Source organism: Polyodon spathula, chromosome 28, assembly GCF_017654505.1.
Source record: "Polyodon spathula isolate WHYD16114869_AA chromosome 28, ASM1765450v1, whole genome shotgun sequence".
Lineage (NCBI taxonomy): Eukaryota > Metazoa > Chordata > Actinopteri > Acipenseriformes > Polyodontidae > Polyodon > Polyodon spathula.
Window position 1 is genome coordinate 2,123,037 of NC_054561.1, and position 22,349 is coordinate 2,145,385.

General features: G+C 39.8%; 3 protein-coding genes across 16 annotated transcripts in view; 2 read left to right on the top strand and 1 right to left on the bottom strand.

Moving 5' to 3' along the window:
* Positions 1 to 255: 255 nt before the first annotated feature.
* On the top strand, positions 256 to 2,246 carry LOC121302021 (eukaryotic translation initiation factor 1b-like). The gene is made up of 4 exons (XM_041231805.1): positions 256 to 440; positions 1,163 to 1,326; positions 1,469 to 1,570; positions 1,888 to 2,246. The coding sequence occupies exons 1-4, from the start codon at positions 410 to 412 to the stop codon at positions 1,930 to 1,932; spliced, it is 342 nt and encodes a 113-aa protein (XP_041087739.1). The 5' UTR covers positions 256 to 409; the 3' UTR covers positions 1,933 to 2,246.
* An 8,484-nt stretch (positions 2,247 to 10,730) lies between these two features.
* LOC121301732 (gastrin/cholecystokinin-like peptide) lies at positions 10,731 to 12,498 on the top strand. Its single transcript, XM_041231327.1, has 3 exons — positions 10,731 to 10,763; positions 11,408 to 11,641; positions 12,206 to 12,498. The coding sequence occupies exons 2-3, from the start codon at positions 11,410 to 11,412 to the stop codon at positions 12,325 to 12,327; spliced, it is 354 nt and encodes a 117-aa protein (XP_041087261.1). The 5' UTR covers positions 10,731 to 10,763; positions 11,408 to 11,409; the 3' UTR covers positions 12,328 to 12,498.
* A 3,104-nt stretch (positions 12,499 to 15,602) lies between these two features.
* Positions 15,603 to 22,349, bottom strand: part of LOC121301847 (trafficking kinesin-binding protein 1-like) — a 41,019-nt gene continuing 34,272 nt past the window's right edge. For 7 of the 14 annotated variants that reach the window (XM_041231507.1, XM_041231494.1, XM_041231492.1 and 4 more), the window contains 6 exons: positions 21,793 to 22,001; positions 21,028 to 21,306; positions 20,355 to 20,656; positions 19,854 to 20,072; positions 19,449 to 19,551; positions 15,603 to 17,257 (listed from right to left, as the gene is read on the bottom strand). In XM_041231507.1, coding sequence (XP_041087441.1) covers positions 16,744 to 17,257; positions 19,449 to 19,551; positions 19,854 to 20,072; positions 20,355 to 20,656; positions 21,028 to 21,306; positions 21,793 to 22,001 — 1,626 coding nt within the window. In that variant the 3' untranslated portion in view covers positions 15,603 to 16,743. The other 7 variants (XM_041231503.1, XM_041231499.1, XM_041231502.1 and 4 more) reach the window with 7 other exon arrangements.

Below are 22,349 nucleotides of genomic sequence, written 5' to 3' on the forward strand. Positions count from 1 at the left end.
ATTGCATTTGGTAGTTGATGGGTTAAACTCCAATGGCCAGTCGGCTTTGCTGACTTGCTCTAACGCTCAGTGTACGCAATCGTGTTTTCACAGCCTCATGAAGAAAGTTTGGATTTGATTTTTGCTCTCCCATCATTCGGGCGTGTCTCCTCTGCCGGGAAGTCCCGGGAATTCCTTCGCGGTGACGTTCAGCCTCAGCGTGCGTCAAAACGACGATCTGACGTTGCGTGAGAGGCGCTATAAAGGAAAGGTTTCTGCGTCAAGCCATCACAGACGCCATTTTGCCAGCAGTCGTTGGGAAGTCGTGAGCAAGTGAAGACTTAAATTAGATTTGAAAAAGAAACCAGGAGGAAAAACCAGCCGTTCTTCAAAACCCATTATCTTCCGTGAGGAAAAGGAATCTTATCGTATGTCCGCTATCCAGAACCTCCAAACCTTCGGTAATATAGCAGTATATTTAAAGATGTTTGTGTTGTGTAAGAAGGGGGGGTTCAAAATGGGTTGAAATACCTCTATTAACGCTTTGAAGAAATGTCTTGTTGAAATTGGATATGTTTATACAAATTATCGTACTACTAATGTTTGGGTAGACTCTGTACTTTGGGGGGGAAAAAAAAAAAAAAAAAACGAAACGAAAAAAAAAAACATCATTACAGTAGCGAGCGATTTGTTTAATTTAGTGGGCGTAATGTGGTTTGTGAGTTTAGGGATACAGATATATTGTGGTCCGTTTCGACTCTGTTCGGGTTTGAGGCCTAGCCCTGTTGTAACCCTGTTTTGAACAAGGATGGATAATGAGTTTGCGGGCTTCAGTTCAGGTAAGTGTTTTAATTGAGTGTTAAGCTGTTCTATTAAGTGCTGTCATTTTGTCGGCATTAGTTGAGGTTGGTGTAGTTCAGGGATTGTCACAAACCCAGGTCAGTCTAGAATATAGCGTCCTCGTATTGATCGACGGAGCCAGTTTTTGTAACCTGAAAGAGAACCAATCGCCATAAGCTTGCGGGGGGGGGCTCGACTCTAGCGATTCAGGAGTCCTCGACCAAGGCTTTTTTTTTTTTTTAATCGCTTTTATTTTATGGCTGCGTTGTGCCATATTGGTTTCGCAACACAAAAACAAAATGTCGGTATTGCGTCATTAACATTTTTTTTCCCCCAATCGTAGACCCCTTTGCTGATGCAACTAAGGGTGATGATCTGCTCCCGGCTGGGACTGAGGACTATATCCACATAAGAATTCAGCAGAGAAACGGCAGGAAGACACTGACCACTGTCCAGGGAATCGCAGAAGAGTATGATAAAAAGAAACTAGTCAAAGCTTTCAAGAAGGTAAATCGGGATTCCCGGTGATTCCAGTTATGATTATACAATATTCTTTAAGTAATTCACATTAAACATGTTATAGAATGCATCAGCCTGAGTGTAGCTGCCACTGATTTCAAATTCCTAATTTTTATTTTTTTTTAAATAGAAATTTGCCTGCAATGGGACTGTGATTGAACGTCCGGAGTATGGAGAAGTGATTCAGCTCCAAGGTGACCAGCGCAAGAATATCTGCCAGTTCCTTACTGAGGTATGGAATAATTAAATTGCTCATGCTTTCTGAAGTAGAGAATGCATTAGCTGAACACCCTTCCTCTGAGGTGTCATTTGTAAATGTATAGGGTGTTTATTCAAGCAATGCAGTACTGCATTTGTCTTTCTAGTCCAAGTCTTGTTATATGGTTTGTTACCATCCTAAAGGCTTCTGTAGGTAGTTTGGCTCAGAAACAGATTATCCTTGGCATAAGCGTCAGTATTAATTCGTGTTTGGTCTCTTGGGATTGGTTTTAGTAACTGGTACTCTGCAGTGGTGTGTAATCCTTCTTTGTCTTTTTTTTTTTTTTTCAGATCGGCTTGGCTAAGGAGGAGCAGTTGAAGGTTCATGGATTCTAAGTGATGCTCAGATAGCAACAAAGCTAGACGTTTGTTACAGCCCTTGCAGTTTCCATTAGACTGCTTCTGATTAAGACTAACATATTTTCCAGGCATTGGAATAGGGGACGATCCAATGCAATTAAGGACACTGGCAGATAGCATTGTACACAGATTATATAAGCTTAAGTGGCTGCAAGAGGAACCACTCTGGGAATGAAACGCTGGCTTTGGTTATGTAAATTTTTGTGAATTTTAAATGTGCTTCTTTAAAAAAGCACTATTCCATGTTTAAGTGTTTGTACAGTGTTTCAAAATAAAACCAGCAGATGTCACTTTGTCTCTGTCTTTTTGGGAGTGGGGTTTCTCTGTGCTGTGGCTGTTTACGCTTTCTACCAAAGACTTGTGTTTTTGTTTTGTTTCTTCCCCTCTTTGAATCTCAGTGGATTTTCAGTTTAACAATTGCACAATCACACCTCCTAAATGTGTACAATAAATATTTAATTGTCCAGTAATCAAATTACAGGAACCTGGGTTCATCACCTAAATGGGGATACTGAAGGAAATTCCAGATTGCAGTAGTTCAAATTTGAACAGTGGCCTTGGAAGTTTCCACAACTATCTGAATGTAATATATTCTACTTTTTAAGGTTTTACTACAGTATTATCCTGGTTAATAAGATCCATTTCCAGACTCTAACAAGCAATGGTGTCAAGCATTACTTGTGCCACTGCTTAAGTGGATTAATTTTGTGCCTCTTATATGCAGCATAAATAGATCTTTCTTGTTTACTGTTGGCAAATGCATGCTCAAACCTGATCATGCTTGACCTTTTTCTTGGGTTGCTGGAATATATCCGTTCCAATCGATTGGGTGTTTTGCATTTAAAGTTCTGTAATACATGCTACCATTTATCAGAAGGTGGCAGTAGAAAGAAACACATTTACTGTAAATTTGGCTTTATAGATGTATAATCTCAATCTTCACTTATTTTCTCAGTCAAAAAGTTATTGTGCATTACTTCTAAGTTTACATTCTTCTAAAACTGCATATTAAGTAAAACAATTTTATTGTCCATTTAAATCCGGAACAGACCCTTAAATCTTGTATAATGCTCAGTTAAGGGCTACAACTTTTAATTTGATAATGTGTTTATTCAAGAGACATGACACTATTATGTAAATCTCTTCTAAAAAGTTTTCATTTTTCTTATGTAGATATAGGGAAACAAGGCAGTGCTACTGTGAATCAGGGTCTGAAACCAGTTAATGAAATGCACACCACAGGCAAACCCTTTAGGGCAAAAGGGCTGATGCTGTACATTTCCAGGTTAAAAACAGATTTACTTATTTTCCAATCACTCAATCCACAATGCAATGGTGTCTTAAAAGCATTCATCTAAATGTAAAATTGACGACTGGAAAAAATCTGTAATCCGCTACTGTAAAGTGTTCCTCCTATGTTTGTATAATTTAGCATTAAGACTGCTAACAATTACTGTAACATGATTTAATTCTTTACCAAAGTACTTTCAATGTGATGGTTCTGTTAGAAAAGTCAATGGTAGTGCAGGGGTTGCTTTTTCATATTTTGATTTGTCAATGGTATTAACTAATACACACTGGTAATTAGTACCATGGTATATATTTATTTTAACTTTGCAACCTTTTGGTCAAGGACCAGGCAGACAGCATTTCAAATGGCACATCTTTGTGCTTAGTGAGAATTAAGAATGTCGTAACCTTTCTATTTTATTCAAAGCTGAGTGCAGGATTTGGTTAGCTTGACCTGATATGTTATGGAAATTTAATCAGTCAGAGACATGGTAACAATCAAATTTTTTTTTTTTTTTTTTTTTTTTTTTTTTCCCAGGGCTGTTTTATCAGTGTGTATCAGTCAAAAACTCAAAATCAGAAACCCTGTAATTAAACATATTGGTCTAAGGGCTTAAGAATTGGATGTACGTTTCTGAGGCATCACATTTGATTCAAGAGCCACTTATTCGACTCTGCATGCTTTTCCCTCTCAGTATGACCATAAAGTTTAATTAACCTGCCTGCTGCAGATTTACAAAGGCTCCTTATTGATCTCAGGCAGGTCCATCATCCTGTCCTTTCATTTACACAACTGTCACAGAGAGTCTGTTATTACCGATAAGTCAATCAGCCATTGGTTTGCTATCAAGTCTCTTATTGATTTCCATATGACAGCAGGTTATGCTGTGAATCGTTTACTGTAGTTTCCCTCTGAATTGAAAGTATTTGTCAAGGTTTTATCTTCCGCCTTTAGGCTACCTAACATATATTATGAATTTTCAGCCAGCTAACAATGAATAATAATAATAATAAAATACTGTTATTATTTTTTTTTATTAATTATACAGGTTATTATTGTAATGCTCCTTGTATAGCTGCGGTCCACAGGGCTCTAAGGTAGGAGAATATTAACCTGATGCTGTCATCCCCAAGGTTTTTAAACTTGTATTAGCTTTAGTAGCATTTTCACCCATCCCCTTTCTCTCTCTGTTGTGTAATTTCAAAAGCCCTGCACAGCGTAAGGATAGAGCACACCTTTCCACACCATATTTACTAAGTGTTAATCCAGTCTAACTCCTAGGAGTTAAGTGCTTTAAAAATATGTTCCTGTGCGTGTGAGGATTCAGCAATGATGGCACTATTTTTTTTTTAAAGGACTGATTAAAGGAATTTAAAATGCCTATAGACTGAACCTTTAAATGTACAATCAAGCCCTACCAAATACTATGATTTCCAATCAAAATACCTGTTTGGCATGATGTGAATCCAATTGAAAAAAAAAAACAGCATGTGAAACTAAAATAGATTCTCCAGGTAGGACTTTCTTTCATAGCTGAGGTACTTTGGGGCGGATGTAAGGATAGACACAGTGCATCTCTGTATGAGATTTGCGGAGCACGAAAATCAAACCAAACAAAAAAAATGCCAGAGGAAGGACAGCAAAGTTCTCTTGGCACACAGAAAATAAAATAAATGTTTTTCTGAGGAGCTGAGAGTCCTTATGGACTGAAGCATGAAATTGGAAAAGCCTCCGCGGTACTTGCGGCAGCGAACAAAAGCGAAATTCGTAGCGCAGGACAGGCCTGCAGCAGGAACAGGAGTATAGGAGTATAGAGAGCAGTATGTGTTGTGTGGCATCTGTGGAGCATGAAAATATAAAAAAAAAAAAAAAAAAAAAAAAAAAAAAAAAAAAAAAAGGTCCTCTTGGTGCACAGAAAAGAAAAGTTTTCTGAGAAAGAGCTGAGACTCCTTACGGCTGAGGTCACTCAGCATGAAATGGAGTTGTTTGGAAAAGCCTCAGCCAACATCAGTTATGCTAGTATCCTTAGGAAATGATGTGTATTGGCCTGCCCTTCTCAGCATGGCATCCAGAAATGTGCCCAGCACTCTGGAAAAGGTGGATTGGACTAAACCTCCAGACATTCCAACTGCGGTCTAAAAGGAAGGAGAGGCTAAATAGTGCAGAGAACACAGCACTGTCACACGTGCAGGGAGAGCAGTCCCTAGAATGACGTTGGAGTCTAGCCCACCCTCAGTTCAGCTAGGTCTCGGATGACCTGCGGAGTGAGAATACAACACTTTAGCACCACATCCTCTGGCATCCCAAACAAAGTGACCCTGGGATTAAATATGCAGGGTGTTCTTCATCTTGACCTTTTCCTCCAAGCTAGTTTCTGCCTCTCCTCAATAAGAGTGAAGCGTCGCTGCATCAGGAAGTGTATCATAGCGGCCACCCTGAAGCCAATGACAGGTCTGTGCAGGTGTGTGTTTTTACACACAAATCACTTTGCACGTATCCTTATGTCTACCCCTTAATATATTATATAAAAATGTACTTTTTTTGCACATTTGAAAAACAAATTTGACTTGTTTTGTTAGCTGCAATCACTTCAATCTGCCATGTGCATTGTCATACGTTACAGTACGGACAGGTGCAGCAACCTCTTCAGTATTTTATTCTTGCATAAGGAATGACAGTTGTATTGCTGTGCAAATTGCCTGTGCTGATATGTAGGGGGAAAAAAAAAAACTAATGCAAAATAGAAAACAATTTGAAAAACCTAATGCCCATGCATTTGAAAAGGAGATAACATTCAGAATATTCTGAGCATCGAAATGAACACTGACATAAATTGATATTTGCTCACAAATATCCATTTGAAGCTGGAAAAATCTTTTTTGGGCCTCATGGCAAAGCACTTGATAAAGCCTTTATAAATTGAATAGACATATAATGGTCTTATTTTATAATTGAAAGACAGTGCAGATGACCTCAAATCCAAAAAGCTCTTAAACTAAAATAACAGACCTACACAATTGCACATGAGTTGGTCCTTTGTATTTTAATTGATTGAAAAATCCTACTGGGACCCCTTTGTAATAGCAGAACTATTAGCAGAACACAATATTGGCAGCAATGGAAATGCAACCTGTTTCCCATAAATGGCCAGCAAAGTGTATCAGAGCACAGTGAATGCATGGTAAAGCACAGATTTATATATCTTATCTAAATGTATGTGTGAAGCTGAACTTTGTGAGCTCTGCTTACTGTTTTCCTAACAATATCTAAATGCTATCAATGGTGAGTTACAGTGTTGTTCCAGACACAGAACACAGTCAAATGTGCCCCAGTTTATCGATTCCTTGTCTTAAGGAGAAAAGTCGCTCTCTGTTGATGACAGCACACCTTGCAGTTCTCTTGCTCACAATATCAACCTTCGTTGACCGCTACAGTTCTGTAAAATGTGTATCTGTCTATAAAGCCCAATCGCAGATCACTAGTAACAAGGAATCCAATGACAGCCCAGCCTTTTCTTTCTCTCCGTTTAGCCTATAAACTCTGTATCATAACTTATTGCACAGTTGCGCTTGATAACCAAATCTCATTGCCTTCTGCTTGATCCTTGTTGCTTATTCTATTGCTTTTATATCGAAATGCCATTCATTGTTTTACCAAAGTACGTGATTCTATTGAAACCCTCGGGTTTTGGCTGATCAAACAGAGTGGCTCTTTGCTATAGAAATGCATTCCGGATAGAGCACGCGGCCTCGTTACTCAGCTGGCACGCTGAAAACAGGGTCTCTGAGAGTCTTTTCATATTCAAACTAGATTCATGTCTGCAATTAGCGCAGGGAGAGGAGGAGGAAAAAACTGCACGGAGACACAGCTGCTGCTTTTTACAAGGGTGTAACAAACATCATGACCCAGGACAGCTACAATGATACTGAAATCACAGTGCCAATACACAGCTGATCCAGGCACGTTTTTATTGTGCTGCTGGATTGCCTTTTTATACACTGCAGTGGTCTTTTCTTATGCTTTTCCAGAACCCCCTTGTAAATGAGACCTCGTTATCAATGGGTTAAATAAATGGACGAGGGTCAATAAAATGGTAATTTTGCTTACAAGTCAGGACCAAAAATGAAACACTTCCAATGAAAGTTGTTTCACCTTTAATGGAACTACCATCGGGTATGTATTTGCATCGATCGACAAACTATTCCTTTTTTCCCACGTGAATTTATGCCTTTTTGCTGATTTTAAGGTTGTTTTTCCAACTTTGCATCCATTTTGCATCCAATCTAGTGCCAAACACCGTACTTGGATACTACTTCAGATTTAGCAAAGATGAACAAGCGGGTATAAGTAAAAGCTGAGTAAAAGTAAGCTTAGAACAGAAAACAGAAAGCACTTTCTAGACCGATGCGCTCACTGAGACCTTCGTTATTATAATCGCAGATCATTATTTGTGCGCGTGGGTGCTGCGTAAGGCTGGGTACTGTTCCTCAGAGCCGGCGGGTCAAATATCCGAATGTTCAAACAAAGGCTGCTGAAAACCTATTAAAAAAAAAAACTTCTTGGTATTTGCTCGTGTAACAATTTCTAAATGCTATATATCACGCTATATATAGCTATCATAAACAGCACATGTTTTACAATAGAGTGTAAATCTATGCGTAACGAGTTTAGTTTGCTCCTGCGAGATTTATTTGGTGTAATTGTGGTTTTTATGATTATGTTTTCCAGCTAAATCAAAATGAAATAATATTTAAATACCCGTTTCAATTTTGGAAGAACATTATTACTAGTCAAGACTGCCCAAGAAAGCCCTTTCTCTTATGAGAGAGCCTTTTAGCCCCTGTGCCCATCCTATACTTGCACATAGTCCCAGTTGTACTGAACTGTGTGGTGGTTTTGCGATCAGCATTATCCCTGCTCAATCTAAAGCCACGGTTTCCCTTTCTCTCTGCGGTAGCGTTTTCAGGTAAGTTACATTTGTTATTGCTGATCACAAAAGTACTCAAGGCGAGCGACTATTGTGCTGCGAATGATTGCCGTTCATCTGAAGGGCAGTCGGGCTCTTGCAAGCAGGCAGCGAATAAATCTCCCTGCTCCGAGGAGCGTCTCTGGAGAGCGACTTCCAATAACTGAGGTTCTTGAATGAAGTAAAGGCAAACAGAGCTCTCGGGCTATGTACGCACTCTGAATCGCAGAGATTAAAGCACAGGGCGCATGGTGTTTTATAAATGGTAGCGCAAAGGTCGGCTATAGTCCTCAATGTCACCTTTTCATTTTTTTTTTAATAATAATTTTTAAAAAATCGTACACCTAGCTTGTTCCGTTAAAGGAACGGCTAGACAGAAACTAATTATTGATTGAATGTTCACCTGGTTCTTTACCAGTTTTCGGTTTAAATCAGACCATGACCGGTTAACCTAATGCTCTGGGAGAAAACTCAGGTACTGAAATGGTATGGTCATTGGGAGAGGATTCGGGGAGTTTAATTTTTACCAATTATTTTATTCCCAGTAACCCTCTCCTAATCCCCTCAAACGTTACCGAGACATTCACGTGTTCGGAAGAGTCCCAAATTTTCGTTAACCATCTATTACTGGGGGGGGGGGTGGGGAAGATATAAGCTGCTCTCGCGCACGAAGGTGTTCAATAGAACCGTTTTTTTTTTTTTTTTTTTTTAATTGCAGCAGGTTATTTATGGCATGCAAAAAATCCGACTGGAATAATACAACAACAACAACAACAAAAAAAACCGCTTGAGATCTGAAAAAAAACCAGCCCACAGGACCAGACTATACAAAGCCTTAAGAGAACCATACAGGCATGACCGTGGCACTTGAGAGCTTCGTCAAAACATGTTTTTATTCCTTTTTTTATATTTTTACAAACGTCACGAGGCGATTTATTCGTTGTTGGTCAAATCTACTAGTGCTTCTACCAAAGGACAGCCGGACTTCAAACGAGACAGCATTGTTTCAATTAACTAATTTGTGGAAAACAGGATATACCAGTAATATCCTTCTCTGCGTGGGGTCTTTTTTTAACGATTTAACTATATTCTTCTGGTATGCTATTTTCTGTAATTTGTGTAAAAACAAATATTCAAAAGCCCCCCCCCCCCCCCCCCCGAATTCCCCTCCTGGCTTTTTTTTATTATTGCAAATAAAACTGACATAAGGTCATTGCCACATATGCTGTCGCTTACGTACTTCTGGGTTTCTATATTGAGTTTTTCAACGTCACTGCAAACATCGATTCGTTTTAGGTTGTATTGGTTATGATGGCCCATTAAAAATATCAATATTTTCTCTGGAAAAAAAAAATTCAATTTCTGTGTTTTATTGGGCAGGTGCATTATACAGGTTTGTCTTTTCTATAAATGTAAGGAAATACCCAAATATTAAAATAATGATCGCCGAGTAATAAATCTCTATTGATCAGATGAAAGAAAAAGATTGTTATTCGAAAGAAAAAAATTATATACAACGTATAAAATATCTTAAAATCTTCTATAGTTAAAACAAAAAACGTTTCTAATAATCAAGTTACATTTTAAGCCTAAATACATGGTATCTCCACACGTCATTCTTCTCGATTTTTAACTTCTCTAAACTGTTCTGAAAGAAGTCCTATTCAGCAGTCTACCTGAATATTAATGCACTTCGTCGCTTGGAACTTGGTTTCAGGAGACTAGGGTTCAGGCCGTGGAAACGCCAGTAGCTTCGTGTTGCCTCAGCTTAAGGTACACTTTGAAACCAGCTTTTTACACTTTTGAAACCTGCTCACCCTGTAACCCCCAAAAATAAGTGCTCCTACACCCGCTCAACTATTGTGTTAAAATGATATTTTCAAACTGTGCGTTTTACTGAAGCACATACTGTATGTTCAAAATTGAAGGTAACAATGGGGATATGACTAATAGAGCTAGGACGTATTTCAAAACGATGTCGCATGGTTTAGTTGAATAAACGTCTCCTAAAAACATATATAGTTGATGAATCTGAACCCTTTATCATAATGCTGGTCTAGTCAATGGGTAGAGGTGTACCCACCATTGGTCAGTATATATAATATCTATCCTTCATTTGTATACATATATCCACTCAGTAATATATATATATATATATATATATATATATATATATATATATATATATATATATATATATATATATTATATATCCTTGTGTATGCAGATAGATTTCTCTCAAAGCCATTAGTTATTTGTCTCAAATAACGTTATGATCAGAGACAGGAGGCAGACAGTGTGCGTGTAATTTCTAACTTGGAAAAATATTCTGCTTATTAATATTATTGTTGTATTATTGCTTGAGTAAGGGGTTAAATAAACACCGGAGATGAACCGAGATAATATTAGACAAGGAGGAGGGGCTTTTGAAATGAATCCATGGTCCTCACAGTACAACAGCAGGGGTATAAAAAGGAGGTTTTCGTTAGTCTGGGAGATCAAGGAAGGAGTGAACAAACACCCAAGCACCAGAAACCCGAGACTCTTCAGGTAAGACGCGATTAGAACACGATGGACAGGGTTAGACCCAGGATAGAACATGTGTGCGCTCTTGTTCTGTTGAGTTAGCTGCTTTGTTGATTGTGCACTTATTATTGTTCGTAACGCGAGAAAGGTGGGTGTGCTGAAAAAGAAAGTTATTTTGCGTACCTAGCCCTGGCTGGAGGGGGCAGCTGCTCGTTACAAAAAATGTTCAGGCTCTATAAAATTATTTAGGATGCTCTTGTAGTACTTTTGTGAATTACTTATGCAACTTTAAACCCATATAGGAAATTAGAATGATAGCATATACAATGCGTTAATATTCTATTATTCAGACCGTATGCTATGTGGATCTATTACATTTTAGTGGATATACTGTCAAATAATAGTCCATTATGAATGACATGATGATAAAACGCTAACCCCCATTAATAACATTAATTCAGATTGATTGGATGAGATTCAGTTAAATGAAAACGATTGGAAGTGTAAAATTGTGTTTTATTTTTTTCGTAACTTCAAGCATAGTGAATCAAGTCTTTTTTACATCCAGTTTTCAAACGGAACTCGATACCCCACTGTGCCACCACCATATCTACAATGATTGCATGACATGCCTTCACCATTTTTAATCAGCCTTTCGTTTTTCATAGATATGACTCTTGTCAATGCATGCTTGTGCGTCCTTGTGACCGCGCTGGCACTGACTGTGTGCGTGGCCCGGCCGCTGTCGGACTCCAACAGGGAGACGGGCGCGGCGCTGGCACAGAGGGATCTCCAGCGGGAGAAGACACTGGCTGCGCGCATTGTCCGGAGGGATTGGATGGGATCACTCACTGACGACCAGCGGCAGTTCATGTCGAAATACATCCCACAAGTACTTGCAGGTAAGAGGTGGACGACTCCCCTCCCCCTGCCATTTCCTTCTGTAACTCATTTCAACTTGCTGTAGCTCATAGCCACTACCATGTAACTGTATATACAGACTACCATGCAGTATGTCAGTATAAAACATATTTATATATTACTGTATTCACCCTGTCCTTGGTTTCTGCAGCCTGAATAGTGCTGTCAAGGCTGCATGGCTTGGGTAGACTAGCACAAGACAAGATTAAAGTAAACCTAGAATCGCTGTGCAAAGCGATAGGGGTTTTATATGCTGTAAAAACAACGGGCAATTTACCTTGTGGAACAAAGGCATGGGTTGTTCAGTTTCCGTTTCTTCCAGCAGGTGTCGCTATTGTGTCCATTCCATTTTATTTATTATTATTATTATTATTATTATTATTATTATTATTATTCTAATAAACAGAATACACTGCACACTTCCGGGGGGGCGACATTGTGTGACTTATTTAATATTTCAAGAACCCACCCCCCCTCCTTCAAGTTATGGATTTAATTTAACCAAAACAAAATAACAAACCGCAAAACCATTATGTTTCTGGTAGAGCTATCCAACCAGGAAGGCTATCGGTCGGCGGACTCCGTGCACCCGATAATTGACCGTGACTACGCGGGTTGGATGGATTTTGGCAGACGAAGCACGGAAGACGTAGAGTTCACCCCCTGAGCTCACAATGGGTACAGAAGCAGCAACCTTCAGCAATCAGCAAATGCACCCAAAATCAGTAACAATTACAATACTAACATAATAATTCCAAAAAAAGAAATGCCAAACATAAATGTTACATTCAAAATGTACCATTTTGCAATAAACAGTAAATCTTTTTTGTTCCTTTGATTCGATATACTATGGTGACAATAAATATATGTATACCTTCTCTAATACATATCCATGGTTTTTTTTCTTGAAAATTATAATGTACTTAAAAACAAACTGTTAGAGGCTGGGGAAATCAAAGTTTTTCACGTTTCCAAGCATGAGAATTCATCTGTGTTTTAAAAAGGATTAGTAGTTATGGTAGTCATGATGTTATTATCTCACCTAGCCAGCAGGGGTCAGTACAACCTAACGCAAGACAAGGTAGTCCAAGATAACAGCAAAGGACGTTTGTTTCACATTTTGTTGTTGTTCTTAAGTCATTTAGCACAGTGGTTCTCAATCCTGGTCCTGGTGTCTGCTAGTTACTTAACTAGACCCTTAATTGAACTGATAATTTGCTTAATTAGACCTTTTTTTATTGTTTCAAATCTTTAAATAGTTGCAGAGTTCAAGTTACTTATAGTATGTTACAGCTAACTTGAACTATGCAATGGATTCAAAGCAAAATTAAACGAATGATCAGTTAAGGGTATAGTTAAGTAATTGAGAGGTCAGTTACAATGGAAACCAGCAGACACTTTTCTCCAAAGCGATTTACAGAGACTAGGGGGTGAACTATGTATGCATCAACATCTGCTGCAGTCACTTGCACTAGGACCTCTGTTTTACGTCTCATCAAAAGGAAATTAATTTGTCTATTACCAGTCTTATTTTTCAGTGTGTAACAAATCCAATGTAGGCTCACTCATTTTTCCTGCTTCACGTCCATTTTTCATCTTTTAACCCATTAAGTACCATTGTCATTTGAGGACAGGATGCTTTGTAATGTTAAGTATCAGTTGATTTTTTTCTTTTAAAAAAATAAGAACACAAGCTGTTTTTATGTAAGGTGATCATCTCACAGTAAGACAAGTACTTAGGACACACAACTAAATAAAAAAGACATAGCACTGGTCCATTTTATTATGTGTAATCTTTATTGATTTGTACAAATGTTTACAGTGCATTACATGACAAACACAAACACTTCTCCTTTCCTTTTTAAATTTGGTTACTGTTTTCCCTGAACTAAGCTCCAACACACTGCAGCTGTTTCGATTCTTGCTGGCAATTTAAAATAATTCGTCTTTTAAAAGAATGGACAGGTTTAGTTTAACAAGTACACAAAACCGCTGAGAAGCACCACACCCTTTCCCCAATCTTTAAAAAAAGAAAAAAATACAGAACTTTATAAAAAAAAGTGGCATTGATGTGCAAAAAGTGATTGGCTTTCTAATGAAATATAAAACAGTCTCACCAACACTAAATGCATTAATGCTACAGTAGACACAAGACTTCAATTAGAAGCCATTTCTAAAAGACACGCTGTACATGTTGTGTTCAAACATTCATTCAGGTAACATACAACTTAGAATTCCCACTGTCCTTGTCAATATTCATACAGCAGTATTAGAACACCCCCAGATTTGTCATTTACACCCTTTTATATGTTCACCTGCATGAAAACCTCTGGGGGTGAGAATTGCAATTTGTCAGTCAGTGATCAGCGTTATAGACAAACGTGTGAAAATGTTACACCACTGTGTGCTTTAATTAAGAGTTCCACAACAACTTCTAAAAAGTCTCATGCATTTTACTATGTGTGGCTATGTGTTCCTTTTCTCTTACTATTTTAAATCAATTGCATGTGTGGCCTATTAAAGTCTTGAATTAAATCAGAGAATAACCATCAGTTCCAGTGGTTCGATTTCATACACACAACAGATCTGACCAACAGAAGCAATGGGTTGGCCAAATACACGTGCACACTGCTGTACTGTATCCTAGCGTAGCCTACATTCCTTTGTTTGTACATTTCCAAGATTTTGATTAAAAAAAAAAAAATGCAACTTAAAAAAAAGAAAAAAAAAAAGATAAATGTTTAGCAATAAGATTAGCGCTTTTTTTTTCTACTTTAGTTTCTGGTACAGTAGCGGAGTATTTCAGTTTTAAAATATTAATACTGGTGTTTGATTACAGATTGGAAAGGTTTTATTAGACAAGCGAGGTCAAAACCAAAGCTTCAGTGCTGTTTATTTCAGTGGTCGGTAATTTGGAGTTGCTTTTGAATTTCGCTTTTATTGAATAATCACTTCTTGTACAGTGCCCAGCTGTTGGTTCTCATATACTAAAAAAGTACAGTGCTATACACCTTCCTTTAATTCACACGTTTAAAAGATGGAGCAAGAAAGGTTTACCTTTCCCCACTCGAATACTGTTAACACTTTTAAACTTTACTTTATATATATATATATATATATATATATATATATATATATATATATATATATTATATATATATATTATGTCTCAGGTACAAGTCCGTGTTTTTGTGGCAAAGAATTTGCGGTGCTTAAATAAAATCCCCAAGTTCTAGATTAATCCTTTATATCCCTTCGCCTTTATTTTTGGTTTTAACTTGTGCACACTAACATTGGACACGTCTTTGTACCTTAAAACACTGATTTATATATATATATATATATATATATATATATATATATATATAATCTATATATATATATATCTCTATGTATTATAACTGTAGAGGTGCAACCTACATAATATGACATACACGTCATTGAAATATCACCAAAAACATGAGAACAACACACAGCACAGTTTTCCCTGTATTTTTTGAAAGTTGAGATTTCACACAACAGCCCATATAATGTGATTTCGAACAATTTACAGTATTGCACAGACCTGCTACACAACTCTCCATTTGGCAGTTGTACGAAGGGGGTTTCAATAAGACAGGCTAAAATATTAACCACATGTTCAGCTTCTGCATATTTTACAAAAAAAACAAAACCACACACACACACACACACAAAGGATGCCAAATAATGCCTTCCAAAGGTTAAAATGTGCAACACAGCAGGACCCAGTGGTCAACACAGCTTCCCCTTCCCGTTTATATATATATATATATATATATATATATATATATATATATATATATATATATATATAGATATAGAGAGAGAGAGAGAGAGAGAGAGAGAGAGAGAGAGAGAGAGAGAGAGAGAGAGAGAGAGAGAGAGAGAGAGAGAGAGAGAGAGAGAAAAGGATTTATCCACCCACGCTCCCCAAATCCATGTTTTAATATAAAACAACACTCTGCATGCTTTTGCTTTCCTGTTTACACACGGGATTTGTAATTAGTCTCCTACTGGAACCAGAAGGTAATACAGCCCCATGTGCTTGTTGCACACTGTCCTGGTCACCGTGCTAGTTGCCCACCGACTTCCACACTTGTGGCCACCTGAACCAAACGACAGGATTGCAGTGCATTAGTCCGTCCTGGCTTACTTTTGGCGAACAGGTGAGTCTGTTCGAAAATGACATGCGTCCTTGGCAAAAAAAAAAAAAAAAAAAAAAAACCTACACAGCACAGGTACACAAAACTCTCCACATACTACAAAACGCTGATCTGCGGATCTGAAACAAAACAGGTATTGCATTTTTGAAAAGCGTAGGGAGAGTTCTGCTCTCGCAAGGTTAAATTCGATCTGATCCGATCCTCTTGAAGGCGTTCGCTCAGGGCAAAAGTCTCTCTTTTCTTTTGGTTTGGAAAATTCAAAAGAGCAACATTTAAAGGGAGCACTAGCAATCTGGCGCTATGTCACCACCCCTGCCCCTACTTACCCTTGACGGAGTGATCAGCACAGTAAGGCACAAACGAAGAAGGGTTTTAGGGTCCGGTTTTAGGCATTGTTGTTGTGTGGCTTAACAATATTAAAATGACATTGCTTTAGAAACTGAGTGTGTTATTCCCTCTGCTTACTTATCCACGACCCCTGATAATGTCTTTAGGACCAGAGATCTTTAAATGAAACCCTGAAATGCTGGCCAGTGGTAACACACAATATCACGACTACTCTCTCAATACAGATCCACTTCTGCTTTTTAGGATTCAGTCTACTACCACTGTGATGTCTCAATTTAGCCTTCTATATTACTGAATGAGTTTATTCAAATGACATGAAAACTGCGTCTTGCAGTGTATTTATTGCCTCAAACTTCTGTGTATTTTCAATTGAGCAGCACAGTAATAAACTCGAATGTGTAAAACATCCATATGTACAATTTTATTTTATTTAAAAAAATGAATTAGTGATGACTAGCTTACATTACAGTATTTTAAAGTGCCCCTTTAAATATTGCTCAGTCCTTGCATTTATTACGACGCCCACTGGTGGACAAAATGTTTGGAAATCTTCATTCTGTTGCCTGGGTTTGACAACCTCTGTCCAGCAGCTTGGATGGAATAACTCCTCTCGCCACCACCTTGTCCAAACCCAGGCCTTGCAACTTTTCCACCAAGTTGAAGCTGAAAATATTCTCTTCACATGGGCTACCAGAGTCCTCCCCCTCATGCACGGATGGAACAGACCGAGAGCCTGGGAAAGTCTTAACAAGCAGACTGTTACACTTCAGTGTGATGGGGGAGGTAGCTGGTGTCAGCGTCTCATCTGATTGGCTATCGCCAGGACAGGTTCCACCGAAGTGGGCGGCCCGCGGCTCTTCCCTGGCTCGGTCTGGCGTGTAGACGTCAGCTGAGATCCCGCTTTCCTGCAGCAGCCGAACGAGCCCCAGGGAAGTGCTGAGCATCTTGGTGTGCTCCCGCAGGTTAGTGGAGGACTCGCAGCAGAAAAGCCTGCGGTGGGGGCCGGCCTGGGAGGTGCTTAACTTCCCAAAGCTCCCACAAGAGGGCAGACCTCCATTAAGAAGGCTGCGGGAAAAGAAGAGATCAGCTTAGACCAATCTCACTGCTAAACACTGACCACAATGTGTTTACTAACTCTTAAGAATTGCATGCAAACACATTATCAAGATTGAAAAATCTATTAAAATCCCTGCACTGGTGTATTTTTTAAAACTATTATTTTATTATATATTTCAATCTTTTGCTATTAATTTCAGCACTATTGAAAAAAATATATAAGCTTGGTAGATGGCGCCATAATTGAATTCCCAATCCAAATAACTCAGTGCAAGGATTATAATGAAACACAAGCCTAGCGGTTAGTTTCATTCGCTGTGTTAATGCCAGCCCTCCATTAAGAATTAGTCTGGTTGCCTGTTAGCAGTTAAGAAGGAAGAAAGAAAGATTAATAAGAGGTTTGTTATGTTATTCTGTAATTGTGCTGAATTTCAGCACTAGAAGCAAAAACTGCAGCCAAGAGCAGTGAAGATCACTGGGTGCAAAAACCGATCATTTGGAATTAATTGCAATTATAATGCAATTGTGTATAGTTTGGTATTCTTTTGCATAATTGTAATTATAATTATAATTGAAAACCAGGTCTGCAACACACATGCACAGCACGGACCCAGACAATTCAACAAGCAGCCTACTGGAACTGCCGAAGAATACTTGTAGCACCTAATACTGTACAGAAATCTGATTTACAAAACGTCCATTTAAATGTCTTAATCTGTTAACTGCTCAAGTCAAGATTGCTCTAGCAATGAAATCAGCTTCTTCTTGCTTGATTTAACTCCCAGTTCTCTTTGCTGTTTTGGCTAAGCACACATTTAGCAACGACACCCATTTATACAAGCAAATCTCTGAATGTGTTCCGCACACGTGCAAATTCATTTGCACGTGAGTGTTACAGTTGAAGGAGCTGCATTTTCTGGGGGTTTTTCAATTTTGTCAAATCACCACAACAGCGCCACCTGCAGTCCGAAGAATGCAACAGCAGCTCTGCGGCAAGTTTCTCCAGTTTATCTGCTTCTACCTTCAATGGGTTAGTGTAAACGGGTGTCCATGCTCTACTCTTGCAGCAAAACGGTGGAACTCTTACTTTTGCACCAAATAAACCTTTAGAATTGGAGCATTCGTCTGTACCAAGACTTTGTCTGCCTGAAGGAAGAAAAGATGCAACCTTAAAAGAACTAATATCACATTCTGCTTATTACCATGAACTTTAAATGTCCTCGACAGCAATATAATGGGAGTCGATGGAAAACGAGCTCCTGATAATATAACTTTGATTAATATCATGGAAATGACATGCAATTAAATGTCATACAATTAATTTTCACCAGACTTAATATCGCTTCAAAATGCCAGCATCAGCTGTCCTGTATTTTATGACTCTTTATGCACCACAAGCCAGCCTTGTGGTCACATGATCACCCAGTTTAACGCGTGTGGATTCGAAGCGTGTGTTCTGTGTTTTTATGACCACTGCATATTAAAATGAAAATGTTTCAGAACTGAAAAGATTTAAACATAGCCACAGAAGCTGAAATAATAATTGCTCTGTCCAAGAAAGGAAAAAAAAAAAAAATGCAAAAAGTGAAATTCATCTCTGCAGACGTGGCATATTACTGGCCAGCGACTGCTGCATTCGCTGGAAGCTGGGCTACATAATTCATAAATTGTAACCCTAACAGCAAATAAAACAAATTTAAAAAATGAGAGAATTATTTCCATGTGAATAGGCGATAGAGTTAATGTAGTTTTCAAACCTTGTTTTTTTTTTTTTCTCCTATTGGAGAGTGGGATTGACTTTTTTTTCCTACACTGGAAATTCATCGGATTTTACACTTTTGTTGTTTAAAGCATTATCGAGTTAATGCATGATCAATAATTGTCAATAGAATTTTCATGGTAATCGATGTCAACGTCAGGGTTCGATTTACAACACTAACATATATATATATATATATATATATATATATATATATATACACACATATACACACACACACTTGTTTAATAATAATGCATTTCTGCAATGATTAACTAATTTTCCTAGTAACAAAAAAGTTAATCTACGCTAATGACAAAAGCATTAGACAGCAAAGCATTACCTACATGCTCGGTGCCTGGTTCCTACGATAGACAGAAGGCAGTGCCATGCTGGTGCAGAGTGCAGTGCAAAGACAGTCCTGCTCCCTGCCCTGCTTACCTCCGAGTGACGGAAGCGTGCTTGACTGAGGGATGCATGATCCGACAGGTGGTGATGGTGTCGGTGGGCGGGGTCTGGGGCAGGTTATTACTGGACTGAGACACTAGAATGGAGGAGGGGGGGAGAAGGTAGGGTTAACATACAACAGTCACCGTGGAAACAGATACCACTGGGAGGGGAGGGGAGTGGAGTGGAGCGAGTACAGAAGAGTCTATGATGGGCACTAAAAATGTATGAATGGGGATGAAAACACATTGAAGTTAGTTCTGGGTTAGTTCCCAATAGTTATGTAACGCTGTTTTGGTTTGAAAGCTTATGAATACAGTAGTTTTTCCAACAATGAAATCCAGTGTGCTGTACTGAAGTACTGGGAATGCTGTATACTAGCCCGTGAGAGTGGCTTACCCCTGCTGGGGTGCCGACCGGGCAGTGGGGAGGAGCTGGCCAGTACCCTGAACGAACCCAGGTCCACCTCGTCCTCCTCCAGGTCATTGAGGCTGTACACCTCCTGCAGGTCAACGTCCAGCTGATGGAAGTCCTTAGTCAGCACTCCGGGCCGAGGGTCCAGGATGCCTCCCAGGTTGGGCTGGGCCAGCTGCTGCCAGTGATGCAGGGTCATTGAGCCTGCAAGCAACAGGGGAAGGGGGATCAGGTTATTGCTGAACTCTCAGGACAACATTTAGACCATCACTGCATTGGGGGAACGGATGCACCCAGTATGTTTTTTTTTGTAGAGAGAAGTGTCAATTCTGTTCATCTTAGAGATTGAGCATCCTGCTTTTTTGAAAATCAACTTCTTTCTCTGACTACATATCATGAATAGTGCTGCTAGGAGAAGTCTGACAAACTAAACTATTTAAGCCACTTGCATGACAAAAAAGGACAGACAGGTGTCCCATGGCATACCTTCCAGGGGTTTAACGATCTGCAGCCGGTCCGGGAGGTAGGATCGGGAGCCATGGGAGAAGCCGGAGCTGCCCGAGTAGTTGGTGCCGATGGAGAGGACGCTCTCGTTGGGGGTGAGGAAGCCGCTGGAGGGGTCCGTGTCGGCCGACAGGGCCCTCAGTTTGCGCTCACGCTCCTCGTCGAAGAACGGCCGCTCCGAGGCGTGACTCTCCTGCCGTGCAGACAGCCGGCGCAGGGCCGCTTCCAGGTCGTGACCCCCGGGAGTACCAGGCTGCCCCAGCCTCTTATCCTGCCCCTCAGAGCTGGAGAACAAAGAAACAATCAATTTCTTGGCCAGGGCCATTTTTAAGGCATAGCATCAAGAAACTACTTTCAAGCAATATTATACAGCTACAGACTACATGTTTTTAAGACGAGTCCTCATTCTAAAAGGGGTGTCCACACTAAAAAAAATAAAAGGGCCATAATTAGGGTTATTGCGGAAGACTTTACCAGGGAAAAACACAGGAATGTGAACTGGAAAAAGGAGACACTAGCCACCGTCATTAATATAGTGAAATAAAACTAAACCTGTAAGACCAAAAATACACTTCAGAGAGCCACACACATGTAGTTCCTTCCTTTTGGTGATTTAAAACAACAGCGTTGCTTAGTTCCACAACTGTTTACTCACTGTGTGGCGTTGGGCGCTGGCTGGCTGCTCAGAGGCTTGTCCTCCAGGACCACACTGCCGTTGTCCGAGCTGTAGTAGCTGGTCCGAGGTGTGCTGATCCGGCTAGACAGAGGTGTGCTGATCCGGCTGGACAGAGGTGTGCTGATCCGGCTGGACAGGGAGGAGGGGGCAGCAGAGGACTGACCGGACCCTGGGATCCGTGAGGACTGGCAGCGGGAGCGCAGCTTGGCCAGCTGGTTCACAGACTTGACCGTCTCAAACACCCGCTTGTGATGATTCCTGGGGAGGAGGAGGAGGAGGAGAGAGATGCCATTTAGTTTTGAAAAGAGTAAGTCAGGGAAGCAGAACGTACCTCCCAGTACCTGGAGTGGCTGATGACTTAAATATTTCAAAAGAAAGACACTGGACTAGATTCTCAAAGTTATTTACTCCAAATAAAAGGTAAAGCATGGTCAACATAAGGTACTGGCACAGGGATGGAAATAAGATTCCCATTACATAGCAGTTGGATCCATTTCTGATTTTACTATGGCTTTAACACACCTTGTTACCCATACACTGGGGCTAGCTTGTAGTAAAACCTGGAAAGGGGGAAACAGCTATGCAGTAGGAGTCTTATTTCCATTCGTGACGCATCTCACAAGCTTGGTAAAAGGAAAAGGAAAAAATCAGCTTATATATAAGGCAGCCGGTATTGGTGTAAAGTTAGTGAGTGTGGTGCTCCAAGCCCAGGCATGGCGGGGCGGGTCCCACACGGGTGCTTACTTGAATTCGGGAGGCGCAGGGCTGTCCAGCCCCTTGCGCATGGTGCCCTCAATCTCCGCAGCCAGGGAGTCCATGGGGAAGACGTTGAGGGCGCTGTAGCGGTTGATGGTGCTGTTGGGCAGGCTTTTGTTCCGCAGGTTTTTAATCTCCTCCCGTGCTTCGCGGAGCATGTCCTCACACTGGGAATACTTCTCCTGGAGGTCTCCAAGCTGAGAGAGGCAACGGAGACATCCGTTTAGAGACAGCGTACGGCAGAACCCAATTAAAGTACAGTTTCCGAAATGTGTCTAACATTAGGGATCTTCAAAACGCTACACTTTGTTATAACAGGATTGTGTGCCATTGCACAGGGGAATATTGTGGGCACTTAAGGTAGTACAAATGATAGTGCTTCAATGACACAGACTCCTATACACTTGGGAGCAGGCTGACCCTAGCACTGCTCATTTCTATTAATAGGCTATTAGACAAACCAATACTGTCTGAACGTGGTGTCAATTTAAAAGACTTTGGAAAGACACTTAAATGTCTTCCAATAACCTATTATAATAATCTTC